A 15,436-nucleotide genomic window follows, 5' to 3' on the forward strand; every position below is an offset into this window, starting at 1 on the left:
CCACCTTTTAAGCTGTCCCCCCCACCTGAAATTCAAGCAAGGTCCAGAATGAGACGAGCAACACGTTGAATCAGGGCCAGAAGCTGCCGATGGACGACGTGCGCGACCGCGTCAGCTTCGAAACCTCACGTTCTTCGAACCGCTGCCCGAAAGAGGCATAGAGAACTACCTGGTCTGGCAATGTACACGAATTGGGCCGAGATACTGAGAGCGATGTGTGCTAGGCCGCCTCGGACAATTTCGAGGCTAACTACCGCATCAAGGCCTAGTTCGAGGCCTTCCAGCAGAAGGCCCATTCCTAGTGCGAGTTGCACACAGGCCATGATCGGTAATTAAGCGCTGGGACCAGGAACTTTATTTAAATATTATTTCCGAACGGAGAAATCATTAATAACTCGGTCGAATTATCGAATAATCGAAAATAAACCTTATTATTTAAATCTACGAGGTTAAATTAATCTAGCCGAACCTTTATCGAGAGGATGTAGTTAAGGCGTTACGGTATAAATAATCCGATAGATAATCCGATGGTTATTAATACTAGTCGCGCCGAACTCGCGTAGAATTAGTATTATTTACGAAGCAACGTCGCGGCGTATAATTAAAAACTTTAAACGCTTTAAACGCGTTTTAATAACGAAAATAGCTCGAAAAGAGGTATTAAAAAAGATTAAAATATTTAAAGAAACTAATCGTTAATTTAATAACCTTTAGTAATAAACGTAAAGAGATTTTTTAAGTAATTAGGGAATTTCGTACCGAAGCAACCGAATTATAACCGTACCTCGATAACGATAATAACGCGCCGGTAACCTACGGGGAATTATAAAAAATAATCGGAAAAACTATTATTTAAATTACGTAAAATTTTAAAGCTATATAAACTAAGTTTTAGGCTTAAATTACATTTATACCGCGTAATAGCGATTTTATTACTTAGTAATCGAAAATTATTATTTTAACCCGCCGAAACCGCGAAGTAATAATTAAAAGCGTAAATTAATTTAACGATATTTAAAAAAAAAAGCTAGTAAATACCGTATAAAGCGTTAATATAGTAATCGAGTATAGCGAGGCTATTATAACGAAGAAATTACTTAGCGGTAATATCGTTTTTATTTTTAAAAACAAAGCGAAGAAATATATAAAAAATAATAAATAAGTTTTAAACGTTTTTAGGATTAACGCGTAATTTATTTATAAAAAACTCGTAGTTATTACGAAAAGGGTTTTAGCGAAAAATTACGGGATATTTATAACGAAGCTGCGTTATTACGTAGCTTATTCGTAAATAAATATAACCCGAGAAAGATTTCGAAATATAAGTATAACTTACCGAAGAATCCCGAAGTACGCTACGCTTTCTTTATTTTATATACGAGCTTCGTTTAAGCTGCGAAAAATTTATATAATAACGGCTTAATATAAGATTCCGAAATTTTCGACTACGAACCGTATAACGTTAACCTTCGTATTTAATAGTGTTACCGTTATTACGGCTACGGTTACGTAATTAAATATTATCGGAAATAGTAGCGATATAGCTATTATTTTATAATAGTATATTTTAAAAAAGATTAAAAATGCCCCTAAAAAGGACTACGAGGCAGGAAACGTTGCGTTAATTACGGTAGAGAATATACGGCGTAAGATTACGGCTATCCCGTAATAATTTAATAAAGAAAACGCGTAAAAAAAGTTTATACTTACCGGCTTCGCTAGTTCGAAGTCCGTAATACCGGCGATAGCTCGGCAGGAATAAAGCGTTTATTATTATCAACGACGCTTTTTATTAGCGATAGAGAAAGGTATATAATAATTTTATGAAAAAGAGGCCGCCCGCGATTCGATTTAATAATAAATAGTTAAGGTAAAGAAATACGTTCGTAAAGCCGGCGCGGTATCGTTATTCCTTTATTAACGTAAAATATTATTATAATTTTATAATTATAAGTTTACGAATAATATATTAGAACGTTATAATATTAAAAGTAATAACGGTACTTATTTTAATTAATTAAAAAAAATATAATATATTAATACTATAAAAAATATAAACGAACCCTCGTACGTAAACCGCGTATTGCTTAAAGATAACTAGGTATCGAGTAATTTACGGCGAGGGTTAAACGGTTATTTATATATATAAACGCCTCGATATTATTAAGCTAAAAATTAAAGCAGGCCCCGATTAGGCTATTATTACGATACTAAGGGGAAAAAGTAGCCGTTTTACCGTATAGTTTATATATTCGTTAATCTAAAAAACTTCTCGGTAGCGGAGCCCCTTAAACGATTTCGATACGACCTCGTACCCCGGGCGATACTTATTCGTCGGAGATTTTAATATATATTACCCGCTTTAAAACGTGTATAGTAAGAAATTATACGGAGTAAACAACTTTTTTATTTTTACGGATTAATAGAATTTAAAGCTAGCTAAATTATATAAAAAAATTACGAGACGACGCTACGAATAAAAAAATTCTACGTTAAACTTAGCTTAAATAATACGAAGAACGATAATTTTATATAAAAGAGACCCTGGCTTAGAAGGTTTCGATTATAAGGCGTAGGTCGTTTACGTCGAATTAAAAACTAACTCGCTACGAGGTAGTAAAACGAAAATAAAAGGATAAAACTAAATAATATTAAATAAAGGGTTAATATAAGCGGAAACCGGAGTACGTTTAATCGATATCGCTAAGCTAATAAACCTAAAAAAGCTAAATTAAACTGTCGATAACTTTATAAACGATTTACGAAAAATTATCGATATAATAGCCTTAAAAAAACCCTTTATATTAATAAAAATACGCCTTAATAGTTATCGGAAGTTTAAAAAGCGTAAACTATAACGAAATAACGATACCGAGCTTATTTCGCGGTATTTTCGTAATATACTTAAAATTAATGTATCGAGTCGAAAATAGACCTAAAAAGAATCGTTTAAAGAGCGAAAACGAAAAGTTAGCGCTATATAATCGCCGCTATTTCCCACGATTTTAAAACACTTTAATCGCTCGAATAATAAGCCCGACTACGAAACTAAACGTTATTATAAATAGCGGGAATCCTAAAATTATAACGTAGCGAAAAAGTTATTATTAAAACGCGAAGCCACGACGAAAAAACTATGCTTTTTTCGAAGAGGTTTTTTTTTAACCTAAAAGCCGACTTTACGGATTTAAATACCGTACCGAACTACGCTTTTAGCTTTACTTTTATCGAAGTAAAGGTAACGGTTAAAGAAATAAAAGATATTATTAAGTAGACGGGACCTTAAAAGGCTCCAGGGGAAGACCTTTTACTTACTAGCTTCCTTAAAGTGTATAAGGAACCCTTTTTTTAAACGTTAGCCGGTTTAGCGACAGCGAGCTTCCGGTTTACCTATTTCTTTAAACGTTTCTATACGGTAAAGGTTATCGTAATCTTAAAGTTAAATAAAATAGTAACCGAAAAGTAAATACTTAGTAAATAGAGACTTATTTTATTATTTAGTACGGTCGGGAAGGTAATAGAGATAATTATAAATCAACGAATTACCGGAATAGCTAAAAAGTATTCGCTTTTACTTAAAAGCTAAATAAAAAACCGAATATAGCGGTTTACCGAGCTAACTATTCGATTAATTACCAACGTTATCCGTATAACGTGGTAATAAAAAAGCGTCGTTTTCCTTTTTTAATTCGATATTAAAAGCGTTTTCGATATAATTAATTATAAAAGATTAATTGCTATACTTCGTAAAAAGGGATTACTAGATTAAGTTTACCGATAAGTCGAAAGCTTTATTACGAATAGATCGGTCTACCTTTATTTCGACGGCAAATCGTTAAAAAGGATTTAATTCCGCGTTAATATTCCGTAAAACTCCCCGTTATTACCGACCCTTTTTATTTTTTATATCGCTATATTATATAAAAAGTTAAAAGCGTACGAGTAATTTATTATCGTCGAATTCGTAAATAATACGAATTTTATTATTATAAAGCTAAATTACGTTACGAATTACCGAAGCTTAAAAAAAGCCTGGGAAATATATAGCCGCTAGGTACGTACGAGAGGGATAAAGTTTAAATTTAAAAAGAGCGAGCTTATTTATTTTATTAAAGCGCGAGAAGTTTATACGCTATAGGTACGTTTTAAAAACGCTATTATAACGCCGGTAACCTTTGCGAGATTCCTCGGCGTTTAGCTTTATTAGAAGCTATAATAGAAGGATTATATTTTAAAAATTAAAGCGAAAATAGCAACTTAAACATTAATTTTTATTAGGTTCGCAGCGTTAATTTAGAAATGTTCAGTATAAAAGGTAAAGGAGCTTTATACGAAGGTAATACGTAGCGTACTCGCGTACGGAGCGTCGGTTTAATATAGAGTGGGCGATACCGAAAAAAGGCTAGCCTTTAGTTTTATAATAATCCAAAACTCTTATCTTTAAACCGTAATAAAAGCATATAAGGCGACCTTTTAATGCTATTTAAAAACTAAAGCGGCAGTTCCCCCTCTCGATTTCTATTTAAATGCGAAAATAGTTAGTTTCGAGATACGTATAAAAGCTACCGGGAAACTATAATTTTTACGCGGCGCTTATATAAAAGCGGTAGAAATTATTAATAAAAAACGTAGCGTAAAAAAAAAAGAAATAAAGGAGACCCTAAAAGGCTATTAACGAAGCCTTTACGATTTTATAATTAAGCGACGTTTAATTAACGTTAATTAAATAATAGCTAAATAATTAAACGGTCGAATAAATGCTTAAAAAGAAATAAGAATAAAAATAGTTCTATACCGTTACTTCGACGCGAGGCCGCCGCGAACTAGTTATAAAGTCGCCGCTAAACTAGGGAGCGTGCCGTCGTTACGACGATATATTTAAGTACGAAGTATCGGTTTTAATATAAACACGTATTAAAAGAATAAGGCTTAAATCGTTCTTGTTTACTTATCGGGTTTTAAACGTCCCGACGCCGCTATATTATTACGGTAAAGAACGGGAAACAGCCGAATACTTAATCTTATATTATAAAAACTTCGAGGGAAAATAAAAATAGTTAATAAAATAGTTAATACTTAATCCGTTACGAACTCGTCGCGATTTAGCGGCGCTTACTATAAAAAAAATACGGCGAAAGTTATCGCAAAGTAGCTTCTACAGACCAGTCGACTACCGCTATATAAGTTAACAATAAAGATTAAGGGACTACTCGAACTTAAATAATCTCTTTAGGCCTTAAAGCAAGGGTTACTAAGCTAGTGGGTAAGAACCAGCATGGTAACGTCGAGCACGTGAGGTAAATTTTACGATATTGGCAGCGTATATTTTTAGTCCAGCTTCGGCACGGTTTATTACACGAAGAACTAAGTAAATATACCGAAGGCCTTCGGCATACGGCGTACTATTAATAATAATAATAATTAAGCGCTGGATCTTCTCTTCTCGAGAACCATGCCAATCAGTCATTGAGTTCCCGCTGGTGTGAGATGAGGGTGGCAGGGGTGCAGAGCGCGTAGAGGTTTGTGTCTCCGTGTCAAAGTAGCTGTTTTCGATGACACCCGCGCTAAATGGGATGTACTTGCATACTTCGTCTGAAGCTACAAGCCCCTTTTTGAATGTTGACACAGGCTCGAGTCGCGCCACGATAGTAGATAAGTGCAGCATCGTGCATCAAGGATATGAAGATAATATCAATCAATTTTCTTCTTTTCATTCCTGACGACGGTCCACCACTTTAATACTATCAACGATAGAAGTTATGACGTATATCTCGCTCTATACCAGAATGATCTTGGCAGAATTTGAAACTGAAAAAAAGGAGGTGATGACCACACGTGCCGGTCAGCTATTTCCGCCGTAATCTTACTGTAGCATGCCTCAGCCCGGATGTATAAAACGACAATCATCCAGTCTTGGATGTCGCATCGTCCACATGCTCCGTCACCACCCTCTCGGATTTGTGCTGCTCCTCGACGGCCCTCATCGCCTTGTCCAAAATTGTGGTCTCGTACTTCTTGAAGTTTCGGACGGAAACCTGGTTGGCGAAAAGCTCATCGATCTCTTCCAATGTTCTGTTCTTCGTCTCCGGGACGCAAAGGTAGAAGAAGACGAGGCAGAAAAGATTGGTTGCTGCCCAAATATAAGCGTATTTTGCACCCTGCTCGTCCATATGAGGTTACAGCTTAGTACGATATCGTATCGTCATGTATAGCTTGCTAGGGAGGTTTCTTACCCAGTTCAGGTTCTCGGGATTGATAAAGTAAGGCGAGCAAAAGCCCGTCAACCAAGCCAGCAAATACCCCAACGAGGTCGCGGACCCAACAGTCCAGGCACGCAGACGAGTGCTCACCATCTCGGTGGCGGCCGGGTAGGACGCGTTGCCGACGAAGGCGTTGTAGGCGAACATGTAGAGGCCGGTAAAGGCGATGACGGAGCCGCGGATCGCGGACTGGTTCCCCTGTGCCATCGCCGTCGTAGGCCCCACGGCCATGCCCAGCATGGCCAGGGCCTGGACCACGGCGCCGACCATGAGGATGGCACGGCGTCCGCACAGATGCCGCATCGCGTAGATGCCCAGGTTGACCCCGATGAAGCCCAGGCACGTGTTCATGACGGAGAACTGGAAGGCCTCGTCCACCGACAGGCCCGCCACGATCATGAAGTAGGTCGCGTAGCTGATCATGAACCAGGAGCCGGACCCTGCCTGCGTGGCGATGATGCTGTGGCAGAGGAGCGTGCGTCGAAGGTCGGAACCCCTGAACATGTCCAGCGGCCCGATCGTCTTCGCGATCCGCTTCTCCTCCTCGATGCCCTCCACCATCTCAGCCCATTCGAGCTCCAGCTCTTCCGGCTGTAGGGAGTGACCCCTTAGCGCTTCCAAGGACGCTCTCCCGGCCTTCAGGTCGCCCTTGTAGACGAGATACCTCGGCGACTCCGGCACAAAGAACAATCCGATCGTAAGAAACACGGGGACAATGAATAGGGTCCCGAGCGGGATCTGATAGGAGCCTTTGTCCAACCTGCCCTTTGTGGCATTTGCTACGGCCGCCCCGATGATGCTCCCCACGTTGACCCATTCTGCGTAAATTCCATGCATTAGCAAACACAGGCCCTACAAGATCTACCCATTGTAAACTCACCAGAAAACAGCGCGACAAACACCGCCCTGAGCTGGAATGGAGCCACCTCGGCCGTGTAGATGTTAGAGAAGGTAACGAGGAACCCATTCGCCACACCTAAAGCAAGCCGCCCGACATACACGGCGGCCTTGTCGCTCGAGGCGACCTGTATGATGCAAGCGACGGCGTTGAGCGCGCAAGCAGCCCACAGCGCAGAGCGGCGGCCCCAGTAATGGGCGAAGGCACCCGCGCAAAGCGACGACAGAAACGCGCCCAGGGTCAGGAGCGACCCGATCAGCCGCTGGAACGTGCCACCGATGGCGTACCCTTTTGTCGCGACCGCCGACGGGTCCTCGTACCCAAACACCTTCAGGAACCCGGGCATCGCCTGCAGGCTCCCCCACGATAGCCGAGTCTAGGCCATATTGCATGTTGGCCAGCGACACGACAATGCAGATGAGCAGGCAGCGCCGGTTCGCCCAGAGGGACGTATCCGGGAGCTTGGCTTTGTGTGTCTTCGCTGCCATATTTACGGACCGTTCTGGTGCTGGTTTCAGGGACGAGAGGAGAGGAGGCCAAGTGAAAGGTTGTCGGATAATTGGTAGCAAGTGAAGAAAGGAGAAAGGGGAGCGGAAGAGGGGGTCGGGGGTACTTACTGTTATACAACGGAATATTGCAAGGACATAACTCCATCGGGAATATCCGTACTCCCGATAGTGTTAGTATAACTGCGCAGACGAGACATGCATTCTCCAATTGAGACGCGGAGATCTATCTTGATTTGCATCTACGTGCCCCTGTTCCCCCGCATCACCCCCTTCGGTAGATGATTGCCGACTTGGGGTCAATCACCATTGGGCATCACTGACGAAATGCCAAGAAATTCAGCATCGACTGAGGAAGTAGGTGTGTCACCGTCAGTAGTCTGCGACGGTGTGAGGCTTCTCGGTACAGGAAACCATCGCTATACGATGCCCGTAAAGCTGCGCATCCAGTTCGATTTTACAGCGGTGACGAAGAATACGAACTCTGTGACTGTGAGGGAACACATGTTTTGTTGCCTGCGGCTGATTACAAGATCTTGTAGACGAAACGAACAGGATCGGTCAATATATACGAGCTACCCCTATTTGGCAGGGGGTGCCCGGTGGGAAGGTCAAATAGGGGTAGCGTGTTGTGTTTTTGTACCTTTGTATATGGTGGTATCAAATGGAAAGATCCGTATTACACTCCTGGACTCATGGCATTTTCACTTCGGGGATGTCAAGTTCAAAGTACATGTTGAAACATTATGTATTATTGCAAGCCCAGAAGCGGGTGCTCAGTACATACTTACCTTTGCGGCGTCTTATCAACATTACAAAACAAAACAAAACAGATCTAACTCCCTTCTATGCCGCTCATATAACGCCTATAGTGGTATCAAATAGCAACTCGCCAATACGAGATGCCTCACCAAAGACAATAATAAATGATACAGGCCGGGATAGATAACAAAACCAAAAAGCGACATATCAAACGCCGCGCAATAAAAAGATAACAGAAAAGAGAGAGAAGAGAAGAAAAGAAGAATGGCACTCACTCACCAGGCCGTATGCTCCGCCATGACCTCCTCGTACCCGACATCGAGCCCGCAGCGCTCAAACGCCTTCTTGGCCCTCCTGAGCGCGTCCTGCGCCTCGCCGCTTTCAGGCCGCATCTCGGCCTCCTCGCGCGCCTGGACGTACCGGTCCGCGAGCCCGGCCATCTTGTCGCGGGCGCGGCGCTCGCGCATCCGCGCCGAGCAACGGTCGCAGTCGGACGCGATCCGGCCGCCCTCGGGCTTGGTCGCGGGCAGGGACGCGATGGCGGCGTGCGTCAGCTGGCGGTAGCCGACGGGGTGCTGGCACCGGTCGTGTTTGTGGACCTCGCGACAGAAGGGGCAGCCGTCGTGCTCCTTCAGCCAGGCGCTCATGCACGCGGTGCAGGCGACGTGGGCGCAGGGGAGGATGGCCGGGGTCCGGTCTTCCGACTCGACGTAGTCGAAGTCGCCCGGCTGCGGCGTGTCGTCGTCGTCAGAGGAGAGCTTCAGCGTCGTGTCCTGGCAGATCTGACACGTCAGCTTGGGATGGTCGATCAGGAAGGTGATCTTGGGGGAGGGCACGTAGGACTCCCTTTCGGCGTACTGATGGCTGCGGGGGGCGTCCTTTTGGAGCAGGTCGCGGACTGCACGGCGCATCGTGGAGCTGCTGCTTGGCGGTGAGGGTGTGGACTTATGCTGGACCTCGGAATAGGAGCGGAGGCAGGTTTCGCGGCGCGGGCTGGAGTTGCTCCGACTTGATCGTCGCTCACTTGTCCTAGCCGAGAAGGAAGATGACGACGACGAAGTAGGTCTAGATGACGATGACGAGGTAGATCTAGTGTGACGGCGTGGTTGTGCCCTGTCACGATAGTCGGCAATGGCGTCTGAGCGAATGGGTCTTTCTTGGGAAGCCGAACTTCCTTCAGATGAAGTGGGACGGCTCGAAATCGTCACTGTCCGAAACTGGGCAAGATAAGTCGCTCTTCGGTCGAATTCCAGGACACTACCTGGACTTTGGGATATCTCACTCATCTTGGGGGATTCCAAGAATTTAATCTTTCCTAAAATGCTGCCGTTCTTCCCGATCAGCACTCTATCGTAAGCCATTGTGTCAAGGGGGAGCCTTTACCTTGTTGTTGTTTTCTTTGTTGTTGTAGATGGCTGTTGATGTTGAAGGTGATCTGGCGATTCTTGTCACATTCTCTCAAGTCGAAAGGGATTTGCTCTATATATTAATATGTATTGGAGGCCAGAATAGATGATGGTATTGTTTGGCAACAACGGCGGTGACCTGGATTGTTGCACTGGCTTTGTTTCTAATACATCGATCTCTTTGTTATGGGATAATTGTTCTAGAGAACTGTTCTAGATCTAATGTACGCAGAACATGTGTAAAATCTCTTATCCGTGGGTCACTATCTGCAACATCATGAAAATCCGACACAACTGTGAGCGTCGATATGGATATGCGAACCCTTTCCATGGCCTACAGACCAAGACAGGTCGCAGTCCTTTACGAGGCTCGGGAGCATTTCTCAATGTAAGTTCATTCATCAAGGGCAAAACATTATTCTTGCTTCTGGAAATACCTAATGAAGTGACCGAGGATCCCTATCATTGCAGTACATTCCCCTGGCTTAATCAAGGCATCCAGCCAACCACCCATCGGTTCAGGAAGCAGTATCTCCGAATATACTTTTTAATTATTTCCACTCCATACAAACGTAGTGAGTATTCGGTTTGGGCAGAGTAGGCACGGAGATCACATAACTCCCAGGCAGCGTTGTCCGCCGATTGCCATTGGAAGCACGTCAATGATCTCATCATCCTCCAATTCGAGCTGTAGGCACCGTTTGGGGTTAGTAAACATACTGTATATGAAATATCTGGTTCATGGGGTTGAACTTGTCTCTTACCGACTCAGGTGTGTCCGTACGGTTGATTCGTGATCCGTCATGGGTGACGAAGCGCAAGTTGTCAAAGGTCGCATGGATGGAGTTTGTATAGTTCTGCAGGTGTGCCCACATGGTTTCCGTCCGTTTGAAAACCCAAGCCGTCTCTCTCTGGAATCTTGAGTTCTCTCTCAATCTGATCTTGATGATGTCGTTTCCCTCGTCTTCGCCCTTGTCGACTCCGTTGTCTTGGTCTTTGTTCCCTGCTTGGCTTCCACTAGCTGCTGCAGTGCCAGAAGACCAGCTACGCTGCTCCCGTTTGATTCTCTCCCTGAAGTGGTCGACTGGCTCGCCAGCCATCGTGGCAAGACTTTGATGCGGCGTTGGTGTATTTGTATTTACAGGTGGGATTGGTGCATCCGAGAGCGCTGACGGCACGATCGATGAAGCCACAGGTAGGTCGGTAATTGGTCGGATGGGAGTTGCTTGGGGGACTTGGTAATTGGAAGGAAGAACGGTCTGGGCCCCAGGTTGAGATGTAGTAATCCACTAAGCCCAGCTTCGAAGACGTACGCACTGAATATCAAGGTGAGTACATTGATTGATCGATCGATGGAAGGCCTCGGTAATCAGGTGAACATTGTGTGGGTTCTCGTTAACAGGAGTTACGTCGATATATTTGGTAAGTGCGCTGGAAACATATCCTGGGATTGCTGGGAGTGATGTCTGCGTTGATGAGTTTAGGTATCTGTGTAGGGATCCCGAGAAGTTTCGATTTATGCATCTACTTAATTTAATACGCATTGAAAGAATTGCCTGGTTCATAATCTGTGGTTGCTGCTGTTGACCCGCCGGTTGTTGCTCTTTCCAGTTCATATGATGCACGATCCTAGCCCCTTGTGCCATACAGAGCAAGACGGCATACGTGTGCGGCCATCGTTAAAAGAACAAAAGTCAAGATATGAGTAATCATATGCCCGATCAATTGAATATATTGATTTGAAGGCAGTGAATTGCTGGCACAAGCGAAGACGGGAAGTTGTGACGATGAGGTCAGTCACAATGCCATCTAAGGTACAACCTGACGGCGCAAAGTACATTGAACTTCAAGTTGCACATGCACAGCTACCCAAAAGTTTTTATACGTCACAAGGTAACAACACGCGACATATATGTGTCGAAGAAGATACGAGATTCTATTCGTGTTCCTATGGATGTCCAGAGAATGCTCATCTCCTTGCTTAATTGAACAGCTTGAACCCCCCAGGCACACTCTTCTGAAACAAGCCTTGCGGATCGTACTTCCTGCTCACTTCCTGTAGAAATGCCTTGTTATTATCTCCATATCCACTGATGGGGTCCTGCCAGGATGCTGCATAATTGAGGTACAGATACTGGTTCGTAACACCCAGCCGCTTCGCCTCGGCTTCGAACCGCTCGAACATACTACGCGTCTGCGATTCCACCAACAAATCGTCCCTCTTGTCGACCCAAGTCACTGTCAGCAGTACATTGAAGATGTTTCCATCCGACTCGTCCAAGCCCAGCGAATTGCCTCCTGCCTTGGCGCTCGCCTTGAACATGATGGCCGGCTGGGGTTGGAGGGCCAAGCTCCACTGAAGCCCCGAGACATTTCGCAAGGCCAGAACGGTCTGCAACTCTATGGCATGTATGGCGCGTAACATCGACAGGCGATTTTGGAATGTAGCGGTTGTCATGAGTTCCCGCTGGCCCGGTGCCGAGTACAGCTCATTGGCAAAGTCGGTGCTGTTTGAGATGCGCATGGTGTTGACTAGGGATGGGACGGAGCTGAAGTTCCTTAGCACTGGAGGATTGGCCTGGCTCTTGGTGTACGATGGGCTTTGCAGAGTCATCCACGAGTCCGTGGCTGGTTGCCAGATGAGGTTGAGGATGTTGGTAGCGTAGGGGTCATAGTCGGGGTTGCCAGTGAATGACTCGAAGGCTTGGAATAGCTCGTCGATATGGGAGCTGTCGCTGATGATAGATCCGCCCCAGTAATCCGGCTGTGTGAAGCTCCGCATGGTGAACGCGGTGACAATACCAAAGTTATTCGAGCCTCCACGAAGTGCCCGCCACAGATCCGAATTGGATTCAGCATTGGCGTTCACAGTCTGACCAGATGCGAGGACCACCTCGAAGTTGTCGACGGCATCGCAGACAAACCTTTGCGGACATCTTAGCCAAGATAATATTGAGAAACTCTTCCGTATGGAATCATGCGGCATTGGGTAGAGATCCTGACTTACCCATAGCGCGGCGAAAAATGGGAGAACCCGCCACCAGTCACGAGGCCACCGACTCCCACCGTCGCCAGTCGCCCTCCCGTGACGGCCAGCCGGTGGGGGGTCAAGTATGCTATATACGTCCCCCCACCGGTTCCCAGGCCCGACCTCGACCATCGTTTTGTCGGCAGATACATTAACCTGGTTGAGCTTTTGCATGTCTATCACGATGCCAGCCTCGATATTAGCCGCTCCTGCCCAAGCAGTGTGACCACCTGACCGGACAGCAAAGTTGCATCGGCCTGGAAAAGCCTTGCTTCCGATGCTCAACCTTTTGATTGCTAAGGCAACTTCGCCCCGGTCGGAGGGAGTAACTATACAGGCAGGGTGCAGCTCAGCTTCTTGGAGACTCCAGTAGGAGGCCAAAGAGCTATCGTAGGGAGCCGTCCCGGGGAAAGAAACACTCTTCCCAAGAACCAATGCAAGTGCCGAGCACTGTCGGGACTGTCAGTGTCAAAACGACAATTTGGACATAAGCTTAGGAAAGGTGACAGATGACACGTTCACCTTCATGGTGTCAGTGTCACGGTGAAGAGAGGATTGCCCTTACACAATTCCCGGTACTTTTAAAAGTACCTTCAGAGATAGGAGTCTGATCATTCTCATTAGACGAGGATTTCGCGGAAGCGACCACGGAAAAGAGCCACAGCCAGCGCAAAAATATGGCTAATGGCCAAATTTCCAACATCGTCATGCCAATCGGACGTCGCAAAGATTTAGAGGTGGTTTCCATTTGGAGCAGCGGACGTAACGGGACAAAACAATTGGATTGACACAGGTGATGTGTAAGAATAGAAGATACGCCACCAACAGCCCGCGCCTCAAGTTCGGTTTGGTATGTCAATGCCAAGTCGGCACCTTCGGGGCGAATAACCGAGCAGGAGACCAAGAAGTTGATGAGAGCGGCATGCCGCGCATTTTGTTCTGTTACAGTATCAATATCATATTAGATCTCGATTCAGAAGTGGCGGTAGGTGGGGTGGGAAAATGCGTCGGATCTCATTTGATTTTTGCGCCAGGGGTACTTATGCAAGGGGGCTCGGGAGCAAACAAGCCCCCCTGCCAACTGCCGCATCGTGAAGCAACAAGAAGCAGAAGGGAAACCTGGTGCCTGGTGCATGATAGCTCCTGGTGGGCTTTTCATGCTTACTAGGTAGGAACTTTCGTATTCGTTTGACCATCTGGCCTGGTGACGAGCACCTGATGATGAGACGAGAGACATGCCCCTTGCGCGCTGCCAGATTACATAGAAGTAAGGGTCTCGCGAGAATGTTACAGTATGGCCAACAAGAATTGGATGTGCTTTCGATTTCGGTGTTTGCATATCTCTCGGGAAGTGTCTCGTATGGCAGGTATATTGGTTCTAAGGTGATGTAGCAGCATGGCTCAGAGCTTATCAGCAATGCTTCGGCATCGTCACCAAAAAGAAGGATAGCCACTCACCTTCGGTTTTGACACATTCCCGCCTTTTCATTTCTGCCATTCTCAGGATAGTTGAACTTCAGCACGACACCGTGTCAAATGGCGGACGCTATTGTCATTGGACCATTACCCAAGGCCGACCGACCAGTGCTACTAGTGAGTGTGACTCTGCCGATGAAGGGCTCCAGCAAGCAGAAGGTGAACTGATGAAAGCCTTACGGGGATTAGGGAGTAATGTGGACGCTGTGTGGCATAGCGACCGTGTTCGTTGTGGCGCGGCTGACGATCCGTTGGCGTTATCTTCATCGTCTTTTCTCCTGACGATAGTAGCTCTCATCATCCTCATCGCGAACAACTGCCTTATGACTATTGTCATACCAACTAGTTCGTCTTTGTATCTCTTACCCATCATTGAGATAAATCTATCTGATATACATTAGTCTACGAGATATTGTTGGTCAGCGCCGGGCGGATGACACCAAGTCCTCAATTTGCCGAAAGGGTGTATTGGTTCCAGAACTGCCAGTTTGCCTACACCTTTCTGTTCTGGACGGGCTTGTGGACTGTCAAAGCCGCGTTTTTGGGGTTCTTCTATCGGTTGACAGACCAACTATACTACCCTCGATTAGCATGGCGATTTATCGCTGCCATTACAGCTCTTTCGTACATCGGCTGCGGTAAGTCTTGATCTGATTCAAGCAATATGATATCTTCAAGCACGCGATTGATCATATTGAAGTTGTATCATACCTGTTCGCATGTTCTTCTGGAAATGGTGAGTGTCCTAGTTACAGTGACACACATATGTTAGTCGTTGTTGACAAAACTAGGCGGCGTGCAGTGCCAATCATCAGAGGAGGGCACTCGGCTCACCCTCGTCAGTCTAAAGTACAGCACAGCAGTCGACATCTGTACCGATGTTTTGAGTGAGTTCAGTATTCCCCTGTCTCCCTTCCTGAATACACTTCCTGGCCTTGGGGATTGGCTGATGATCTTTATACTTACCTGTAGTTATGATACTCCCGATTTCGCTTACTATTGGCCTACGCATGTCACCCTCCCAGAAAGCGGGCCTAATCGCAGTGCTCTGTCTTGGTTGCATTATTGCAGTGTTCGCCATAATCCGTGCTACCTTCAAT

The 15,436-nt window shown here is 45.3% G+C and overlaps 3 protein-coding genes across 3 annotated transcripts; all 3 read right to left on the bottom strand.

Annotated features, from left to right (window-relative positions):
* Positions 1-5,903: 5,903 nt before the first annotated feature.
* On the bottom strand, positions 5,904-7,660 carry PG986_002936 (General substrate transporter; the record flags this gene model as incomplete). The annotated part of the gene is given in 4 exon segments (XM_066839158.1): positions 5,904-6,158; positions 6,234-7,078; positions 7,141-7,507; positions 7,524-7,660. The coding sequence occupies 4 exon segments, from the start codon at positions 7,644-7,646 to the stop codon at positions 5,904-5,906; spliced, it is 1,590 nt and encodes a 529-aa protein (XP_066704222.1). The 5' UTR covers positions 7,647-7,660.
* Positions 7,661-8,701: 1,041 nt separating this feature from the next.
* Positions 8,702-9,337, bottom strand: PG986_002937 (uncharacterized protein; the record flags this gene model as incomplete). The annotated part of the gene is made up of 1 exon (XM_066839159.1): positions 8,702-9,337. One exon carries the CDS (start codon positions 9,335-9,337, stop codon positions 8,702-8,704), a length of 636 nt encoding a protein of 211 aa, XP_066704223.1.
* A 1,202-nt stretch (positions 9,338-10,539) lies between these two features.
* PG986_002938 (oxidoreductase) lies at positions 10,540-13,388 on the bottom strand (the record flags this gene model as incomplete). Its single annotated transcript, XM_066839160.1, has 5 exons — positions 10,540-11,091; positions 11,146-11,298; positions 11,886-12,756; positions 12,967-13,310; positions 13,383-13,388. 5 exons carry the CDS (start codon positions 13,386-13,388, stop codon positions 10,540-10,542), a joined length of 1,926 nt encoding a protein of 641 aa, XP_066704224.1.
* Between the last annotated feature and the right edge of the window lie 2,048 nt (positions 13,389-15,436).

This window comes from Apiospora aurea (genome assembly GCF_038362705.1).
Source record: "Apiospora aurea strain CBS 24483 chromosome Unknown utg000002l_segment0_segment0, whole genome shotgun sequence".
Taxonomy (NCBI): domain Eukaryota; kingdom Fungi; phylum Ascomycota; class Sordariomycetes; order Amphisphaeriales; family Apiosporaceae; genus Apiospora; species Apiospora aurea.